The sequence below is a fragment of the Oryzias latipes genome, chromosome 9, assembly GCF_053564925.1.
Source record: "Oryzias latipes strain Hd-rR chromosome 9, Olatipes_Hd-rR_3.1".
Classification (NCBI taxonomy): domain Eukaryota; kingdom Metazoa; phylum Chordata; class Actinopteri; order Beloniformes; family Adrianichthyidae; genus Oryzias; species Oryzias latipes.
In genome coordinates this window covers 20,010,920-20,032,947 of record NC_136245.1, presented here as the reverse complement: position 1 = coordinate 20,032,947, position 22,028 = coordinate 20,010,920, and the positions used below count along the sequence as shown (strand labels likewise).

Below are 22,028 nucleotides of genomic sequence, written 5' to 3'. Positions count from 1 at the left end.
ACACAACCCAAAAGCCGTTCATTGTTCTCAGGCTAACTAACTAATTTTCTCCTTTAACCAGAGCAATGCTCAGCATTCACACCTCACATTCCACTCGCCCTCACAGTTCCTAAAAAACAATGCCTTTAAATTGTCTTAATTTGAGCATAGACTGGTTTTACAGCTGTGCGTGGGAGGAGCTGGAGGTTGAAGTGCTCCATGAATGTGATGTGAATTATCTTCCTAATGAAATATAATACTGAAAATGAACTCTGCTGGACCTAAGGCACGCAGAACAATAAGGGGAGATGAAGAAAAAGAAGCAGTTGTGTTTGCGCATGTGCCTCTGTGTGTACGCTCTCAAATTTGTGCACGTTTTAAAAGTGCATGCAATTGCTAAAATGCATAAAAGTTATGTTTAAAAAAAATAAAACTGCGTTCATTCTTTTATTGAAGTGGAAATCCCCAAGAATACAAAATGATGCACACTGCACTTCCTTTGTCCTACTTTAAGCCCCACTTTTGCTGGAGTGCATCAAAGTTCCTGCAACGAAGAAGAATGGATGAAGACGGCATTGACTTTCCCCCAATTTTTTTTAATAAACTGTCAGTCACCTGCAGCAGTGACTGACACTGATATCATATGATGCAGCATTCCATATAAAAGATCTCTTATTCTTCTTCCGGCTCAATCTGAGGCCTGTCCTCCCTTCGTATTATCACCATCATCGCTCCAACATGAAAGGGGAGAAACAAGTGCTGCACCGCTGCCAAAGAGAGACCTTGATCTCCGAGCATTTGCATTCGCCACCTTCGCTCTGCTGGATGTATGAACAAGTTACCAAGGGGCCCTCTGATTGGACGGTACTGAAAAGCAAGAATTCTGCTAATGCACAAAACAAGCAGGCTGACGCCCTACCCCTCCTCCACGCACTGTCACACACGGTCGGTGGCACTAGAGGGCAGTCCACTCTGTTGGTTTTATGTTGTGAAGGAACGGTGAAATAAAGTCACATGGAGGGGCGTGGGACACAGCGGGAGTTTTTTTTTTTTTTTATTATTCCTTAAACGTTGTGGGGAAATGTGCAAAGATCATTTCAAATCACTTCTCTTTAAGACTCAAAATTCTACTCATCCATCTGGATTTCCCATTTATCTTGATTTTAGTTGACATTTTTTTAACCAACCACAAAGTACACTAAAAACTATTTGGTTTTTGGGGTATGGTCCTCTCTGAAATTGAAGCAGAGCTGCTCCTTAATACAGAAAAAATGCCAACTTTAACCCTAACTCTAATTTCCCTCATAATACCAGGATAAAATTAGAAACAGGGCCTTTTATCTATGTCACAGAACTCTTTTCACATTAAAAGTGTGAGCGTGTGAGCACACATTTCAATAGAAGTCCTATTATTGCAATATTTTTGTGATGGTATCCAGAAAGCTGCAGAGTTAAGATCTAAAAAAAAATAAAAAAAGGAAAGTGTTGATCAGAGACGATGAAAAAAACGTGTGATTATCACAGGAGCACACTCACCTTTTCATTTTTACTACACACCTTTTGTGGATTCACACTTTGACAATGATCGAGAATACCATTTAAACATTTTTGGCAAGTGGTGGAAATAAAACTTATTGGTTTGTTTCATGGTGGAAAATATTGTTTTATACATATTTTTTTATACATTACATACTATGTTTTAAATTTTCACATTATATTCATTACAAAAAGACTAAAAAGTAATTGGCTGGGCAATGTAGGTCACCACTAATCCCCTCCCTTTGTTTCACTTTGCATAACTAAAAATTTCAGTGTATTCGTTTGTTTAAATGTGGATTTTTTTGGCCAAATAGAAATTAATAAACCTTTTTGCTATCATCACACCTGTAAAAATACATTTTGTCTCACTGTGGAAAGCATCGTTTTTGTTAACATAAAGCTGTTCCTAAATAGCTTCACCTTTATTTTCCCTTTTTTATATAATACATCATGTAGAAAAAAATGAAGTACTTGGCTTACACATCAAGACAGTAAAATGCTTTGTGTTGCTCTTTTGACTGTTGTCAAAGACTGTTGAAAAGATGATGATCCCATGTTTTACATTGAAGATAATTGTACACCGATCTCAGTCGGCCAATTTGTAACTGGCACTCCGTTCAGCAGTAAGCTTTTTCTTTTTTTTTTTTTTCCTGCATCAATCTTATAATTGGAGCAATTTTAGTTAAAAACATTTTTTTTTAAAAAGTGGGTCACAATAGTTCAAGCTATGTAAAGTGTGCTCTTGTCAACCATTCATGCTACAAGGTCAGGTCAATCATGTGAGTATGGCCGCTGCTTCTCTCAATCAAGATGAGGATGGGATCACCCTTCTGTGTTAGACAGAAAGCCTGCTTTTGTAGCGTCACCCCCTTCAGAAGTTTCTCACTTCTCCTATCCGCTGGGGAAGGAAGGGTGGGGGTTTCGGCTTCCTTTCCTGAATCGGAGATCCACGCTGCACCATGAAGAAGGGACTTCGGTGAATAGGCCCCACTCAAGAGGAATAAAGGAACCTCTCCACTGGTTTGTTTTGGAGGCTGTCTTATTGATCTGTCTACCTATGAATGAATGCATCAGCCCAGATTTTCTGCTCGTGTGGACAATGGCACTTAAGTCCTGTATTAACTGGCCTGATGTTATTCCCAGAGAATGGCACGCATTTGGAGGAGTTTGGGAACGTTTGTCATTTTGGCCGCAGAAAGGAGACGCCACCATAGGAAAAGCAAATCGATGGCCATTGACAGCCTCAAATCAGGGCTACTTAGCAAGACAACGCAGAGCATTTCGAACCTACAGACGCGGAAATGCATTGAGCTCTTCAAATTTTAATACTCGTCTGAGACCTTGGGGATCCGAAAAGAAGCAGGCGTTACAAAATGCTTTCAGGTCCACAGCCTTAACTTTCATTTGGATAGAGATGATCATGAGCTTCTCGTCTCCCAGTCGGAATAAAACAATCAAAGATGATTGTAAATTAAAATATTTTGCGAGACTTCCAGATATCCACAGGTTAATACCACAAAAAGGCATCCATTCTTAGCCCTTGTGCTATCTTAGATGACCCCACCCTTACATTGACGTGTTCTCCCTACCATTACAAAGGTGGATAAAGGTGGAAAGATTTCATCTAATCCATCGACACCAGTGAGGTTCACAAATCATTGAAGAAAATAGGTTCAGAGCACTGTCTAGTGGGTCTAGATGACACAACTCCCAACATTAATGTGCCTAAAATAGCACAAGGGTTAGAAAAAAAGTAGCCCTTTTCATTTTTTTTACACCCCCTAAGGCCAAAAAAATAAATCACTAGTCAATCTAAAAAAAAAAAAAAAAAATCTAGCTTCACTAGTACACTTGCATCATTTTAAAACAAGAAAAGCTTATTCTTCTTTATCACATTTACTAGAATCTTGTTGGTTTACCTAAAAGATTATTATCATATTAATGCACAAACACACTTTGAATTATTCAGACTTTCTTTTGTATAAACATTATAGTAATACTTTTAAGCATACTTTTTGGTCCAATATCTACAAATTTCTCGCATAATTTATATACATACAGTACAGACCAAAAGTTTGGACACACCTTCTCATTAAAAGATTTTCTTTATTTTCATGACTTTGAAAATTGTACATTCAAACTGAAGGCATCAAAACTGTGAATTAACACATGTGGAATTATATACATAACAAAAAAGTGTGAAATAACTGAAAATATGTCCTATTCTAGGTTCTTCATAGTAGCACCTTTTGATTTGATTACTGCTTTGCACACTCTTGGCATTCTCTTGATGAGCTTCAAGAGGTAGTTACCTGAAATGTTTTTCACTTCACAGGTGTGCCTTGTCAGGTTTAATAAGTGTGATTTCTTGCCTTATAAATGGGGCTGGGACCATCAGTTGTGTTGTGCAGAAGTCAGCCGGATACACAGTTGACAGTCCTGCTGAATAGACTGTTAGAATTTGTATTATGGCAAAAAAAAAACAAGCAGCTAAGTACAGAAAAACGAGTACTTTAACGAGTACATTACTTTAAGAAATGAAGGTCAGTCGGTCTGAAAAATTGGGAAAACAGTGGAAATCTGTGCTTTGGTCTGATGAGTCCAAATTTGAGATTTTTGGTTCCAACCATAGTGTCTTTGTGCGACGCAGAAAAGGTGAACGGATGGACTCTACATGCCTGGTTCCCACCGTAAAGCATGGAGGAGGAGGTGTGGTGGTGCTTTGCTGATGACACTGTTGGGGATTTTTTTTCCAAATTGAAGGCATACTGAACCAGTATGGCTACCACAGCATCTTGCAGAAGCATGCTATTCCATCCGGTTTACATTTGGTTGGACCATTATTTCTTTTTCAACAGGACAATGACCCCAAACACACCTCCTGTCTGTGTAAGGGCGATTTGACTAAGAAAGAGAGTGATGGGGTGCTGCGCCAGATGACCTGGCCTCCACAGTCACCAAACCTGAACCCAATCGAGATGGTTTGGGGTGAGCTGGACCGCAGACTGAAGGCAAAGGGCCAACAAGTGCTAAGCATCTCTGGGAACTCATTCAAGACTGTTGGAAGACCATTTCAGGTGACTACCTCTTTAAGCTCATCAAGAGAATGCCAAGAGTGTTTGAATGCATCATGTTCATCTGTCTGTCCCCTTCGTACAAAATGTCTGTGCTGTTTGTACGAAGCAAAACTTCCTCAAAAAAGATAAGTATTGTCTCTGAGTCATTATTTAATTTGTTTCTGTGTGCAGGAAGCTGTGGGTACGAATTTTCCTATTTACAGTCCTATTTAGAATAACCAGTTTCCTCACAAGTGTGCAAAGCAGTAATCAAATCAAAGGGTGGCTACTTTGAAGAACCTAGAATATTACATATTTTCTTCAGTTGTTTCACACTTTCTTGTTATCTAATTCCACATGTGTTAATTCACAGTTTTGATGCCTTCAGTGTGACTCTACAATTTTCATAGTCATGGAAATAAAGAAAACTCTTTGAGAACTTTTGGTCTGTACTGTACATACATATATAACATGTGTAGAATATGATAGAATATGAACTGTAGACCCCAAGGTCAAAATGGGAAACCCCTTGGAAAATGGTAGGGAATGAGAGAGCAAAGATCCTGTGGACAGGATTGTAGTACTGGATAAAGAACAGAGGAAAGCCGTTGTGGTGGATGTGGCAGTGCCAAGCGATGGGAACAGAAGGAAGAAGGAACATGGAAACTGGAGAAATACCAGGGACTCAGAGAAGAACTGGAGAAAGCCTGGAAAGTGAAGGTAACAGTGGTGCCTGTGGTACTTGGAGCACTCGGGGCAGTAACCCCCAAGCTGGAGGAGTGGCTACAACAGATACCTGGAAAGACCTCAGACATCTCAGTCCAGAAAAGCTAAAAAAAATTGAACAAAGTATCATAATTTATTTAGGACAAAATTGAAAGCAGAAATAAATACATTAAAGAACAATGAGGTGTATCATTCACTTTTCACACCAAACAGTGAATATGAAACACTTTCAATGGAAACAAACTAAAATCTTTATGCCCCAATAGGTCAATGAAACTGAAAGTTTTAGCTATCCAGTTTACATCTCCAAAGCACTTCATCGAACAAAGGTTAGCTTGCAATTGATTTGTCAAACAAAACTGATTTTCTGCCATCTTGCACACCGACAACAACACAAACGGGTACCTTCAAATTAGAAATGTTTACAGGACTCCAAACAATGAATACATATTAAAAGCAATTAAATCAATTTATAAAGGAAATCATCAAATTTGAATACTTTTTTGTGAAATTGAGATTAGAAAGATTAAAAAATAGTTTTAACCGCAGATAAAAAGGTGTTAAATCAACCAAAAAGGATTTTCTAAAATTTAGGCAGGATGGATACATTCATTATGTGCAATCAAACTAAAGCTAAGACTTCTGACATCAGGAGCTGAAGTGTTGATATGATGATGCTGGACTTTGTTGTGTACACAAAAATAGAAAAAAGCAATTATTTTCATATATTTCATTTATGTTAAGATGATGATCATCCTGCTGAAATGTCAGGCCAGGAACGCACCGGCTGTTAATACCTGGCACCATAACCCCTACATTCCTGATACGACTGGACAATCGTGTTTGCCAGCAATCCTTATCACGACAATTTGTGCGTATATTAAGACACAAAAAAAATACGATGTAACGAGTTTTGATAACATTTTAAAAAAAGAAATCAGATTTTCTCTGTACCAGGATTAGACTAAAAGCAGCAAAGTTGTGGTACAGTTTTTTTTAAACACAAGTGAGTATAAAACATACAGCAACCACAATCAGGGGGAGTGAAGGGGGCGGGGGGCTTACTTGGCACAATTTTGCAAGTCAGCAATTCTCCCATACAGACAAAAACCAACATGGAAAGAAAAAAATAAACAAGGTTGCAGAACATAAAAGTTGTATTTCATCATCAACAGCTGACATGGCCGGCTTTTGATCCCAATGCCCTTTCAGATTACAGCCTCGCCGCTGCCTTCCCTTCGAGTAACCTTTGCCGCTTAAAAAAAAACAGTGTGGAACGCTCAAGTGGCTGCTAAAAACAGTCCAGAACATGTTGATTAAAAACATTACGATTCTACTGGAACGCTTGTCATTTCAAAAATGCACATTTTGTTAAGTTAGACTAGATTGAAATCAGATTTCGGTCAATGAGATGCCCTCCCCGTGCAAACTGCATCTCCTTTTGCACTTTCCCAGCAGCTGTGCAGCTTCTCCCTCCTCCTCCTCCTCCTCCTACTATGAAACAGCAGCTCACTGTTCTGTTTGAAAATATAGTAAAAGACCGAAGAAAACTTTTGTTGAATAAAGAAATCACCTTTATAAGAGACAAACACAAGGCCCATCAAGTATGGCAGTTACCAGTTTCCTTAAAAAAAAGTAAACCTTCTAAATTTGAATATATGATGACAAAGTCATGTTGGATGCGTTTGAGACATTTTCTAATGTGAGGGTGGCATCTTTACAAAGCATCACTGTGGAACAGTAACACTCATTAAGAAGTGCAATAATAAGACTTGGAATACAAGGTAGTTAGTTAGACACCTAAATTCAAGGAGCTCAGCTGCATGTGTTCATGCTTTAGGAGTCTAAAAAAGCTAAAACAAGAATTACAAATGACTAAAAAATTAACCAAGAATAGAAATCAAAATGAACAGGTATTGGTCTAAAATCTGTTTTTTTTTTTACCTGCCATGTAAAAACAGCAAAACAGATAAACAACAGAGTTTAAGAAATTGATTCACTACATGGGATTGTTCAAATGACCCCCCCCCCCAATAAAAAAACTTAAATGAACTTTCTTTTTTTTTTTTTTACAATTTTAAAGAGTAAGAAATAAACCCTCCTCTTATGATAAAGTTTCTTATTAAGATCTAGAGCTTTTTTACCCAAATGAAAGGGCATGGTAGTAAAACACAAACAGGAGTTCACAGTCGTCTGTAGAGGAAGCACTGGAAATAAAACCAGGAGCTCTGATAAGTTCAGTCACTGGGAGGTCGTCCACCACGGAGGAGGGCAGAGAAGGGCTGTACAGCAGAGTTATCAGTGCCCTTCCCCTCCACACACAGTTCTCCCCATCTAGCCTGAGTATGGTAGCACTGTGGTGGTTTAGATGCCCCTGCTGGACTGTTGATGCTATGCTGCCATGAGATACTGGTGGTAGAAGAGGCCAAACAGAGAGGTGGAGAACAGGCAGGCGGCAATCCACCAAGTGAAGAAGGAGAAAAGCCCCCGGAACAGAAGGGGACTAAAAACAGTCTGCAGGCCCCCAAGAGCCACTGAGAAATGAGCTACGGATGCGCGTGCTCCTGTCTCTACCACTGAAGCTGGTTTTGGAGCAGCGGTTTGGTCTAACTCCCCCACAGAGTCTGAGTTCACCTCGTAGGTGCAAGGCATGTCCTCTTCGGTATACACCCACCAGGAATGACCACCTTTCATGTATGAAGCAGAGGAAGAAAACTCTTCAATGTCAGGAGTAGGATCCAAATCCTTTTACTGCACCAGTTCTGGGGCACAGGCTTACCTAAGGTTTTTAACAGGAAAGTTGTATGCAGCAGCATGACCAGCGGCGCCACATACTGCAGTGCGATCACACATAGGTAGTAAAACACCCGAGCAACCTGAGGACAGATAAGAATTTGTATGAAAAGTAAGTGCACACATTTTGCAACATGGCAGCAGAAGCTTTATCCTCCAAAAGTGCTGGTTTTACTAATGGTAAAGATTTGATTTCTAATCTAAAATGGTGAAAAAGTCATTTAAACGCAGGCATCACTGGACTTATAAAATGTACCTTTTTATCTCCATTGTCATTGAAAAGCCTTTCAGAAAGTGTTGACTTTTGAGTGAAACTGTCGACATTTTCAATGACCGAACTCAAACATCAACAGTCAAATGTATTTATTCCAGGTATTTATTCTGACAAATAAAAAATAAAAAACGTAAAATCACACCTATTTTTAAAGAGGTAACACAATTTATTTATTAAAGTTAATATATTTCATAAAAGCATAAACAAAACCAATGGCTTGGATAAAAAAATTATGGCTGCAGTTTGTATGGAAATGCCCACAATAAATATAAAATCTTTGTTTGTATAACTGCACGTGTACACAAAAGCTTATTTCTGTAATAACTCAACCAAAACCTTAATTTCTTAAAGACCTCCACAATGTTTGCATCTACTTTTCAGACCTTTTTGATCATCTACTAAAAATCAAACATTTTTTTAGTGAACAAAACCTCTTTCAGGAAGTTGAAATTAGAAGAAAAGCAGTTTGACTGTTTGAAAAGCAAACAGAACAGACAGTACTTTGTGTTCTGTATTGTTTGCCACCCCATTGCAACTACAAAAGAAGTCAAGGGAGTTCAGTGTGTTTATATGGTTGTTTTGTTTTTACTTCTCAACATACCATATCATAGTTATGTTGTATTATGTTGAATTATAGAGAAGATTTGCTGGGTAGCAACCATAAGAGCAACAAAATATCAACATCAGCCACGCGTAAAAAAAATAAAAATTACCATCTTCTGCAAATCTACAGTACTTATCCGCCCTGCTTCTTTCTTCATCTGGTCCACGCTCTTTTGGGCCAGGTTGAGGTAGGCCTGCAGATGACATCTCATCATGGCAAGCCTGAGTATACACATCAGTATGATGATCCACAACCGCAAAGTGTCGTACGCCTGTTCGGTCATCCTAACAATAACGGAAAGGAAGGAGACAGAGATGGGATGGAAAAAGAGGAGGGGACATTTGTTTTTTTTTATTGGTCTGCAAACAGAACGTCATTTGTGCGGTATCTGAATGGTTCTAGCAAAACACACAAGAAATGTGCACAATGTTAAACGACAGACGTGGAAGATAGTGTTTTGGTTAGTATAATCTTTATGCTGCCATTACTTACAAAGGCACACTCTCCTTTGCTAGAGTGGGGTTCATTATGTAATCCTTGGTGATGGGCTTCACCCACAGCAGGACCATGATGAGGGGGGACAAGAAGTTGATATGAAGCAGAGTTCTATCAACAAATTGAAAACGTTTCATTATTTAATTAGCAAACACTGATGGAAGATTTCAGTAAGATTCACAAAGTCATAATTTTTCAGTAAATTGTGAACATTTTTCCATCTCCAACACTTTAATAGAGTGTATAAAACCAAACGCTATTGATATCCGTCTTGACACAAGCAGAGGACAATAATTGCACAAATAGAACGCACAATAAATTACACAGTAGAAAGTGTTGTGGGAGAATACTCACTGTATTAATTTGTCTGTAGTTAGATTAAGAGCATCTAGGTGCATCTGCGCCAGTCGCAGCCCGGGAAACGTTAAAAACGCTCCAATCAAAGAACACAGCAGAGCCAGTATCAGCTTGAAGGAGAATTTAGATATCGGACCTCTGTTAAAAAAAAGACAGCAAATGTTGGGAGATTTTAAAGCAAGTTTGGATTAAGGAGAAACCAAAAGAAGGGGAGGGGGGGGGGGGGGGGTAAATATTAACAAAAATGATTTGACATTTGTCCATATTTTTTTGGTAATTTCTGAGTTTAGAGGTCAATGATTCAATAAATGTACATTCCTGTTGATGCATTTGGTTAGTATAAAGTTTAATTTTCTTAGACTGCTTTGTTGGACAAGTGTGAAGGCTCAAGTGATCTCTGGTGCGGATCAAACAAGTGAAGTCTGGTTGTCTGGCATTACGGGCCTTGGGCCACGTGTTGTGTGTGGTCTTTTTTGTCTCTTGTCCACAGGTTGCCCTCAAAACTGTCACTAGCTGATTGGAGGTAGCTGACACTGTGTTGCTGCTCAGTGGGACACAGTTAAAGGCTGTGGTCCTCTTCTTTTGGAAGATGCGCCGATTTGAGAATAGAAGCACATTTGGATAAACTTGTCTTGGTTGGAGGTTTGCACACCTGGCAGAATCTTTTGGTTGACGCAGACAAATAGTATTTACAAATACACATGTACAATTTTGACATATGTACTTGTAAGTGCTGTAAATAATATAAGTAAAACTGTAATAACATGTACCTAAACGTTTGAGAAATTTGGATCCCAGTGGTTTATTTGTTGTGCATTGTTCTTTTTCTTTTCTGAGTTTTATTTTTGTTCCTTTTCGATTTATTGAAAGTAACAGTGGCAAACAAGGGTCTCAGCTAACCAGTGTACACACCCTGATATAGTTCAGACAAAAAAGCAGATTTAAACCCAAAAGTAACGGTGAAACAAAAGCCAGTTGTGTAGCTCTGAATATGATTGTGTTAAACCATTTAAGTAATATTTGGACTTGTAGGAGCAATTGGGGTTCTTAGTCATGGTTTTATGTTCCTGTTCAATTTAGGCTATATTTCCCCAAAAGCCCAGTTGCTGGAGCTCTATGATGTTTCCATTTGGTTTGATCCATTCACGCAACAGCAAACTGAACTAAATGAAAGTATAAAGAGTGAAAATGTTCAGTGTCACTTGGTTGTGCAGCCACCTGCTAAGTGGCTCACTGTTCTGCTCATCATCCCTGAAACATGTGCTTCTCTGACTGGAGGATTTCTACAGCGTGTGTGGACAATTCCTTTTTTTTTTTTACTTTTACTTTTGTGTAAAATGCACAAGCGGATTTTTCTCGTGAACAATGAAGCTTAAATTGAAAGACAGGCTTAGTTGTTATGTTCAGCGACTTGAATGATGTGTAACTTTTGTCTGGAAATGACATGCACAGGTATTTCCTGAAATATTTATTCCATGAGGAACTAGTGGAGCTCCAGAGGTTTAAGAAGACTGTCATCTACTCATCTACTATGGATTGACTGGCGAAGGACTTGAGAGGGACCATCAGAACCGGCCAAATTTTCTTTTTAGGGCTCAGCTACCCCGTGTCATCACTAGTGGACTCAGTGACACCCTTGTGTACTTTCTCTGATATTGACACAGATTTTTGACCTACTGCATTGCCACTTCTGCAATCAAAGAAGAAGCTCATACGTTTTTTAAGTACCTTTGGTTAAATTAAACCTAACTCACTGTTAACTCTATGACCTGCTGACTCTCACTCTGGATCCTGAATACCAACAGCGTTTGAGAGCAGAGAGGAATGGTCATGTTCTTTTTACTTTAAAACCTCATTTTAAACGGTCGCCAATAACTGAACCCTTTGTGTTTGAAAAAATGGATTGAAAACACATTTCAGGGATGCTTTGCTGTAAAAACATGAGTAAAAGCTTAAAGCTTTCTAAATGCTAACATTATCTAGACTACTTTATGGTTTATTCACTCCTTTAGTACTGATGCAAATTAAGACAGTTTTGGACATATTTGAGAACAATAGCGGTGCCGGTCAGGTTGATATTTCGGACAAATCGTGCATTTTGTGGTTACAAGCACCCACTTTGCCATGGCTTAGGATGCCCTCTTCCAGAAAAGCACATTTGGCACAAGAAAAATCCACAAACGGCGACCATTTTTGAAGATGGCGGCCATACACTCAATTGTTACAAAAATGTTTGATTTCTATTTGCCCCAGTCTCAACAAATTGGGCTGTTCATGCACAAAATGCAGTCTTTTAACTTAAGAGGTACCTACAGAACACTATTATATACATATTTTATATTTATACGATGTAAATATTTTAAAATCTTGGATTTGGCAGATGTGGTTTCTGAAAGAGGGGTTCCTAAGGTACATCCATGTCCAATTCCATGCTTGTATCACAAAATGCATGATTATTATATAACTGCCTCCACTAAAAAGCCAAGAAAGCATTAAAATAGGAATATGAATTGACTCAAAGCATTTTCAGTCACTAGAACTATATAAAGTAGAAGCGAAATGGATAAATACTAATTGGGACTTACTGTGACTCTAGACCTTGATGATCAAGAAACTGTTGAGCGCTGTCAGAAAAATTAGCAAAACCTTAAAAAGAAGAATCGATTCAAAGGTGAGTTTCATTACGAACACAAGCTTTGTTAGGTCACTTGAGAGAACGTGCACAACACTAACCTGCCTCCAGACCAAACTCTAAATAGTTTTCAGTGACGATGAGAATGGCCATGGCTTTGACAAAAAAGAAGAAAGCAAACGTGATGCAGAGGGAGCGCTCGCCTCCTTCCTCCAGCTTGAAATAGTGAGCCGTTATGGAGAAAAGTGTCTTACTGAAGGACACACACACAAGTCAAGGAAAACCAAAGAGTGACATGCGTAACAGATAGTCTCTACAAAAAAAAACTTTTCTCACTTTCCATTTTTATAAAGTAAACAAAATTCATGTCAATTCACAGTCCCCTAATGCCGAACGAACAGCATTAAGTGGAGGATGCATGGGGCTTGGTTTCAGGCACATGCAAGCAAGGTTCCAGTACTTTATCTATTCAACTACCCAGTGATCTGATCACTGTGGAGATTAACCTCCAGCATTCCAAGGCGCCGCATCGCACTCACTTCTCTCCAGTTTAGCCACAGCTTTCAAGCTAATGGATATTTTCTTTTGGTACGCATCATTTTGTGAGCTTCAACAAGAGTAACTCAATAGCTTTGACACGGAGAGCTACAATCCCAATGGAACCGTACTGGCCTCTCGTCACCAATGAACAGACGAAGAGCCACCTGTCACTCATTACAACAAACGAGTGGAAGTACAAAATAAATACAGTCACGTGATAACACCTGAGGAACCTCACTGTTTTAGATGTGCGAGAGAACCGTGGAGAAATGTGCAGCTGATCCGCAGGGCAGAAGCCTTCAACGTGTCATCAAAGCTGAAATAGGAAAACTGAAATCAAGCATTAAATTAATATATTGGTCCCACCTATCTATCATGTTTATAGTCCCATTTCATCAATTCCCCAGCCTGTCCTTTCCCCCGGGCTATCAGTAAGTTTTGGCTGTGAAAATTGGACTTCCAATCTGTGAGCCAGGCAGGAAATGACACACCAAGTGATGGCGGCGTGCCAGGTCTGAGAGGAAGAACTGGAGAGATTGATCCCTTTGGTTGAAAGGTAAGAATAATCTATATTATTAAACCACCATTGAGCAGAGCAAAACGGCTGAGGGATTAGAATCAGGAGAGTCGCACGTGTTATTTTACATCACATGATTTGATCTCTTTTACAAACAAACATTTCCACAACTCACACTGGGAATGATTCAAAGAAATGTGTACAGGAGAAAAACCAAAAAACAAACCCTGAATACAGATGTTTAGAACAAGGATGATAAGACCACAACACAACAATCCAGACAAAAATGCATTAAAGGTTTAAAAAAAAGGGTTGATATAGAAGGATACATGACAAAGGCAAGTACAAGTAGGCACCAGACCACACTGATGTTCATCTCTCTTGAGGGCTGAACTGCACAGTAGTAAAGCTCTGTTATCAGATAGACTGCAGTTGCTGCCACTGTGAAATCAACCAGCCACTGGAACTCTGGGAAGTAGTGTAATGCTGCAGGCAAAAAAAGAAAAGGAGAGAACACTCAAGTACAGAACACGCCTCTGTTAAACAGTCAGCAGCATAAATGGAGGATATTTTACAAATCTCACTTTAACTTCAAATGTATACCTAAAGTGTCGACTTCTGTGATGCTTTTTGTCTCCAGCTGCAGGTCTATGTCCTTTGGAATTGTTAATGGTTTACTCTCTATGTGACCATTGTATTTCCTTGAAGAGTAGAGAGAAGAAAAAGAAAACATTACAAAGAAACGGAAGGGCATTTTTAAGATACAAAAAAGCATAATTTTAAAAAACCAGAACAAATGTTTGGACTGTATACGAAACTGGATCGAGTGACTCTGACGTCACTGACTGAAAATGGCACATTTCCAGCTCCAATTTAGTCACCATTTTTTGGATATATGGATGCCAATGTCAATGTTTCTATGGCAACCTCTCTTGCCAATCAGGAGTGAGCTTATTGGAAGTCCATAACCCTGCCACTTGAAATTGAGCTCGGGAGAATCTTTTAATCAAATGTTACAAAAGTTTGACATGGAGGCCAGAGGACACAACATACTCTTACTGGGGCATCACTTGAATCACTAGCATATAGAATAAAAAATGATGGTCACTTACAAAAGAAATAAATATTCAATTAGTTTTTAGTACTTTATTCTTGTTATTTTTTCGGTTTGGGTCGCTTTTCCACAAAGAGCGGACCATTTGTTACGTGCTGCCTTTTTTGTCCAGAGGATTAAGCAAAGGTTTGTTTTAAAGAAGTCAGCGCAGTAATAGAGAACATTTAAGCTGTGTGACTGGAACTTCTTTTTTCGGTGTGTGTTATCCCTGTGCATTATCACTTTTTAATCCAAACCCAGCAGCCAATCAGAATAGAGTATTTTCAAGTATTTTTACAGGCAGTGGTATAATGTGTTAGTAATGTTACTTTACTTCTTTACTTCAATGTTTGATGTTTGGTTTTGTTTCTGTGTAAATTGTATTATTTGGATGGGCTTTGATAAGGATGATGTTTCAGCACATTCCTTCTTGTTTAATGCTGATTTATCATTTAAAAGTTGTACAATTTTATGTTTGTAGAACCAAATAAACTTACACTTCAAACTTTTTGTGGTAAACTTCACTTATTGTTATTTACTTTGCTGAGGAACAATACACCGAATACAAAGAATCATTTCAGTGGCGCAGGAATTACATTTTCTTATGGGTTTTTCCCCTCTCCAAGACTTTAAAGCAGTTGTTGATTGACAGATCTGACCTGCCTCTCACATGCCAGCCCAAAACTGCAACACAAAACTACTTTGAGCTCCAAAACATCACATCAAATGATAAGGGCCAACTTCCAAATGCTCCTTCCATTTAAATTCACACTTTAGGGAAGAGGATGCAAAAAAATTCAAACACTCAGAATATGATTCCACTTTTGCCTCGAGCCCTAAACATGAGCAGCAGTTGGAGTTACAAAGCAATCCTGAGGAAAATCACCTACAAGAATCAAAGCAGGACATGTGAACACTTTGAAAATATAATGATGCTTTGGAAACTTAGAAACCACTTTTTTCAAGAGTCAAGTTTCTAAAAAAAACAACAAAAAACAAACAAACAAAAGCAATGGTCCCCAAGCCACAAGATACATTAAGTCACATTTATTTTTCTGTTTTCTTAATCTAATTTTTGTTCTGTCATTTAAAAAAAGATACCCCTCTCTGACCCCCACTTCCTATTTAACTAAAGACACCCCTTCCATTTCTGGTCATCCCTCCAACATACCTGTCTTTCCTCTTCGGCCCTTTTTGTTTCCCTGCCAGATTCCTCAACTCATCCTCTGTTGGGTGCTGATACCACCGCAAACTGGGTGGAAAAAAATAATAATAAATAATCACAGGGTGATGTCAGATCCAAAACAGAGGTGGAAAAAAGGAAAGTAGACAACACAAAGCTGTGATCAGAGAGAAATCAACTAAAAATAAAGCTACATGGTCTCCAAATGTTTGTTTACAAAGCAGAACTCTCTGAATTTCTAATAGTGTTGAAGTATAAAAATAAAAAAAGAGAAAACTTCTCACCAATTCACCTTTTTTGGAGTATGAAAAGATTGATTTAATGTTCTAAAAAAATGATGAGAATCATTTAAAATATATCTTGGAATACAAAGGGTCTTGGAATACAAATGACGGTGTGATAAAAAAAAGGGCTCGACTTGTTAAAGACTATTGCTCAGTGCACAACAGATTTTTTTTTTAATCTTGCAATAATAGCTCATTAATTTTGATGTGTAATTAATCATCCTTTAGGGAAAACAGCTTCTTAAAAAACACTCAACCTCGTTTGCTGTTTATCTGTAAATTGGCAAAACGAAGAAAAACTTTTCCACATACCTGCCGCTGCAGAGTAGCCATCTTGCAAAGGAATAATGAGGTATAATTTTCTGAATTACGCTGGCCATTACCATAGTAACAACCAGCTGCACACCGATCACACCCTATGCATAAGGAAAGGACAAAATTAATTATTCCATTTAAATAATAATCAACCAAACATGCACTAAGTGAAGTTTTTAGCCCTTATTTGCAGCTAATGATTTGGTTTTTATCCAGATTCTGTCAGTGTGAGACTCAGAGCAAGAGACACAAACCCAAAATTTAAATGGGATCATTATTTCAAGATATTAATTATTTTTTATTATCTCGGGATATTTGTGATTTTTTTAATGCGACCTTCCCACAAACTTGAAGGAGCCCCTGTATAATTTGCTTTTTTTCTTCAACTCTTTGGTGCCTGAAGGAGAACTGCTGAACTGATACATAAATTCATTAAAAAAAAAAAAAAAAAGTCCCGCCCTAACGCTGCTGTTTGAAATAAAATAATGCCTCAAAAAAGGAAGCGCAAATAAATAAAAATACAAGAAAAAAAATATACCACCTGCTGAACAACAACTTCTGTACTTTGAGTTAAAAAAAAAAAAATCTTTCCCCCAATGTTCCTTGTTATGTCAGTGTAGCCACAGGCCAGAGCTCCTGTGGTTGTTACCAAAAGATTTAACACCATAAGGAGCTCAATCTCAAACCGGCACACTTAGATCAATATTCACTTAGGCTTAAGAGGCCAGAATCATTCCCATCAAGCTGCGCTTTTATCCACTTCGCTGTATGTCAAAAATTGGTGGGTTGGTTTCTCTTTGACGATCAGTGGGAAACGTTTGATATCTGCTATAGCACACATGAGCAAAAAAAAAGCCAATAGGTAAATTAACCAGTGATAATTCTTGAACAATGAAGTCATTCAGGATCATCAGTCTGAAATGTCTGTCTTCCCTGTTTTCTCTGAATGACATATTTAAAACCCAAACAAGGCTTGAAGTCCACAGTCAGATCTACGAAGATACACACTAAAACTGGGCTTCAAATCAAATCAAATCAAATCAAATTTGAAGAAAATGATCCGAGCTGCGCAAAAGCCTTTGAGTTTGAACGGGTCTCCAGGATCCCCGGCATCACGCAGTGTGGGGTAAACTCCAAAAGCTTGAGTCAATACCTATTCTGAAGTCACTCAGGGGAGAGCGGGGGCCATTTATTTGCCAATTATGCTCAGTCAGATTTAATGCGTGACCAAACACAACCTCTCTTACCCTCAACATTCTTCCATCAGAGTAATGGTGGTGCTATATAGGTCAAAAGCACACAGCCTTACTTTGGTGGAAGCTGACCATTATCTGCAGGAGACCTGCAAGGATCGCAGGCCTGGAGGAAATTGAGCCAGCATGGACTCCCTTATCTTACCCAGTCCGCTTGACCCCCTTCACACAACAACCAAATGAAACCTGTAGGGGGTGTGAAGTGAGAACTACAGTGATAACCAGGATCCAAAAGTGCTCCAAAACATCACTTCTATTTTATTGATCAAATTAACTTCAAAAGCTATAAAAACGGTTTCCTCCAGCTTCACTTGAAGTGACCCCTCTTTGAATTGTCTAATTCCTTGAGTTAGAAGTTTAAGATAATGGAACCTAGAGCAATAAGGATGTAATCAATACAGCTGTGATTGGGGAGCATTTTTGCAGAGCAATGTTAGGCTTTGCACTAAATATCAACAATAAAGAATATATACAAACCAACATTTTACTTTAATTAAAACCTCCGGGGAAACATCACTTTTTGGCAAACCAGCATTTTGAAATTTCTTTTCATAAAAACTAACTAAAGAAAACAGACTGTGCGACATTTGGTGGGTTGTACTCCTGATCTTGTTGCTATGCTAATGAGATGTGCTAGCTTTGTATTCTGTGACTCACATCAGGCAGAAAGGTGCACAGGCAGCTCAACTTCTCACTTAACCAATTTTTTCAACCAGATAAAGACCCATTAATAAAGAGATCGGTCTTTCCAGAGTGACATGGCCACGATGTCAGCAGCTCATGTCGTAAACAAGACAAAATCTGACAGGAAAATCAGACATTTAAGAATAGAAAATTTAAAAACAGAAGAGCAACATTTAAGAAATGGGAATCGAAAGTCTGATTGTGTTTTTATTTTAATATACTATGAAGAATACTAAAAGGGATACAGACATTTTAATCTCTTTTTGTAGACTGTTGCAGGTAGAACATGCAACAGAACTAAAGGTGTGTTTCCCAAAGCGCTCCTTCATATCAGAAAATTCACAGTTGAAACTCTGAAAAAATGAACAAGACAACAGACTACCTGGACAACTGTCACAAAATACAAAAATGCAAAACGACAACCCAGTCAAAGTATAGACTGAGGAGCACAGAGGAAGAAAACGTCTAAGCCAAGATTGGATGACTGTAGAAGTTAGCTTTAAAAGACTAGCTATTTTTAAACTGGTTGATGGTCAGAAATCCTACCAAAAACGATGTGTTTAAGTCTCTTCTGCCATGCACAAGTACTGTTTACATGCATACAACCAAAAGCAGATGAAAAATTATTGCTTCATGTTGGACTACACAGGAAATCCAAAGCTTCCAGGGCCCGAAGCTTGTCATTTACCAGCAAAAACAAGCATATTTACATATAGATAGAAGTTTACACAGATTATGCTCCATAGAACTGAGAAAGAATCTTTCTGCTGAATTTCAACAAGTTGGGAAACAAAAAAGGAATCCAACACAGAGCAGGATTCACATTACTACAGAGAATGTGAGTGTAGAAACATACAATGAACTAGAGTCTCTGATGCCTATGCTTTGGAGAAAATACAAATATATGATAATAACATATACATTATTAAAATATAGTAAACATTTGACCTTTGACAGCTTCATAAGAGAGTATATATGTATATAAGTACATTTTTAACACAATGCAGTTTAAAGATTTATCAATCTGTTTTGATAATATAACTTTCAATTTCATATTCTGTTCCTTTATACATTACTTGAAGTCTAAGTTTGTATACCATGAGCTCGTCTATTTTACCACTTTTTACTATCAGTATTAACATATAATATCCAGAAGACTGTGATCATTAACACAACATGATTATCAACAGTGGCTTAAGTGAAATAAATAATAGAATTGGGTTTTGCTTCTGGTTATTTTTGCTTAACAGGGTTTGGAGCTCTGACTGCCAATCAAGCAAAAAGTCAGACACACAGTTTTCTAATTAGGTTTTCTAGCATGTAGCAAGTAAAAACCTAGTGTTTTGTAACTAAATCATATGTATTACCCACCTTTGTTTATTTGATTTGATTTGATTTATTTCAAGCATTAATTGCTGTTAATACAATAAAGATAAGAATGTATCAAACTCGTTACAGAAATGATGAAATTCATAGATAAAAAAAACAGAAACAAAAACGAAGACACACTTAAATCATATTTGGTTAATTAAATACAGTGATTATTAAGTAAAGTCATGCAGAGATTGACTTATTGCTTGAAAGTAGTGGAAATAAGCAAGTTTATATAAACCAACCCCTCCTGTGTTAATTCAGTTTAAAGTTTACAAAGTTTTTGTAATCTGGTTCTGATCAGATAGATATAAGTTACAAAATCATGTGCTTATTGAAGAATTAATTATCAAACAGTAACGTGAATCACACACCATGTCACAGATATGTAATACTCATTGATTATAATCAGAATACAATTTAATTAAATCCAGATATCATTGATACAAATTGCAGATCAAGTTATCAAGTCACCAAATCACTTGCTGATTGATTAGAAAGAATTATTACAAAAATCTTTTCTGTAAACATTAATGATTAACACTTTAGGTAACCAATATGTAATACTCAGGGATTCTCATTAGAACACATTATTACATTAAACCTGGGATTATTGCTTCACATTGCAGATCAGGTAAAGACAATCGATTGCTTATTGACTGTAATTGAAAACATTTCAGTATTCATTAGTTGCACATTACACAATGAGACACTCATTGGTTGTAATTTAAAGAGCTTTGATTATTTTCACCACAATCAAGTTCACACATGTATTTGGAATTATACATTAAGCCCCGATTCCAAAAAAAGTTTTGTTGAAATGAAAGAAATGTTGAAACGCATTTTACTTCAACATGAATGACTCACTGTTATGTTTATTACCATTTATAGAAAGTCACGAACAAAAAAAAGAGCTTCACACGGTTGACATTGCTGAAGGATACCGAAGTGATGTGCATATTAGAGAAAGCTAGCATCATTTCAGACAATAATGGGTACATTTGATGGAAAATTCAAAGTTAAGCTCCTGTAGAAAACATTTAGCTTTTACAGTTACAGTTGGTCCTAAAGGTTTGTGGTGTTTTAGATCATCAAAATAAAATCATTGATTGAAACATAAAAATGTACGTTTTCCTAATCTGGTTTCTACACTAAAAAAAAAAAAAAAATAAGCAGGCAAGTATTTATTTAAATCTAAGCTAATTCAATGAATAACAATATGGCGTAGAGATGCTAAAGACCTTAAAGGTTGTAGGTATAACGGTTCAACCCAGCCCAGGTCACCTGTTTGAGGTCAAACTAGAGAACGTGTGTCACAGCCTCTCAGCAGAATACTCACACCTCTACATTTAAAATAAACCAACATTAATTTTGAATATGTATCGCATAACATATAAAGACATTAATATGAACACAAGTCAACATGACCTGTAACTGTACAACTAGATATTTAGCATCACTGAAGTGCATCTTGTCTGTCAGGTTAGTTGTCGTTAGCTATATAGCTAAAAAAAATCAAAATTCAACCTTAAAATACTGCAAAAAATGTAAAACGGAATGAAAAACTTGGACACTGTGTAAGCTCAAATATTAGTCTCGTGGCTTAAGTAGATTAAATATGTTGTTATAATAGATAGCCAAAACACCGGCTACCAGCACCTGCTGTTGCTAGCATGCTAGGCTAACATTTAATCTCATTCGCAGTATATCGGCGTTGCACATACATAGATCAACACACGCCCAATAAAAATTTAACCACAACGTTTTGACCTTCTCACAAAGACTGTGGTATCTTGGGTCTGCTGCTTGCTGTCTGTCTTTACTCACCATGTTGATGCAGTGCAACAACGGACTACCCCAGCAACACAGAGCACCCTGCCTTGGAGAGTGAGCGGCGAGGAGCACATAAGACCTTCTAGCGATTGCCGTGCACTAAAATGAAGCAGGATTCCTGTTGATCCTGTCACCACATCCGTACACGAATAAGGAACATTGCCGAACAAAATCAATGAATTAAGCCTCCGCTCCCAAGTATTTTCAACTGCAATAGAGGTCACACGAAAACTCTGAGTAGAAATGTGCCCTTGCACATGCCTGAATAGAAAGGAGAAGGGTGATCATTCCTATTTAAAAAAATAAAGTTAAAAAAAAAATTAGTTACACTATGGTTCATATACCTTCAAAATAATATTACAACGTTTATTTTAAATTTAATTTACTAATAAATTCAATTTTGTCTTTTTGTGCAGGATAAAACAAGGAGTCTATGAATGTTTAGAAGGACCGCCTCGAACGGAAATGAGCACAAAAGTCAAAAACCACACATGCGAGCT

General features: G+C 37.7%; 1 protein-coding gene across 1 annotated transcript; it reads right to left on the bottom strand.

Annotated features, from left to right (window-relative positions):
- Positions 1 to 5,414: 5,414 nt before the first annotated feature.
- tmem161b (transmembrane protein 161B) lies at positions 5,415 to 21,985 on the bottom strand. Its single transcript, XM_004072443.5, has 12 exons — positions 21,523 to 21,985; positions 16,385 to 16,488; positions 15,777 to 15,857; positions 14,116 to 14,213; positions 13,842 to 13,998; positions 12,557 to 12,708; positions 12,409 to 12,469; positions 9,821 to 9,961; positions 9,464 to 9,577; positions 9,081 to 9,255; positions 8,080 to 8,176; positions 5,415 to 7,987 (listed from the first exon to the last, which is right to left on the bottom strand). Exons 1-12 carry the CDS (start codon positions 21,523 to 21,525, stop codon positions 7,692 to 7,694), a joined length of 1,479 nt encoding a protein of 492 aa, XP_004072491.1. The 5' UTR covers positions 21,526 to 21,985; the 3' UTR covers positions 5,415 to 7,691.
- Positions 21,986 to 22,028: the final 43 nt, after the last annotated feature.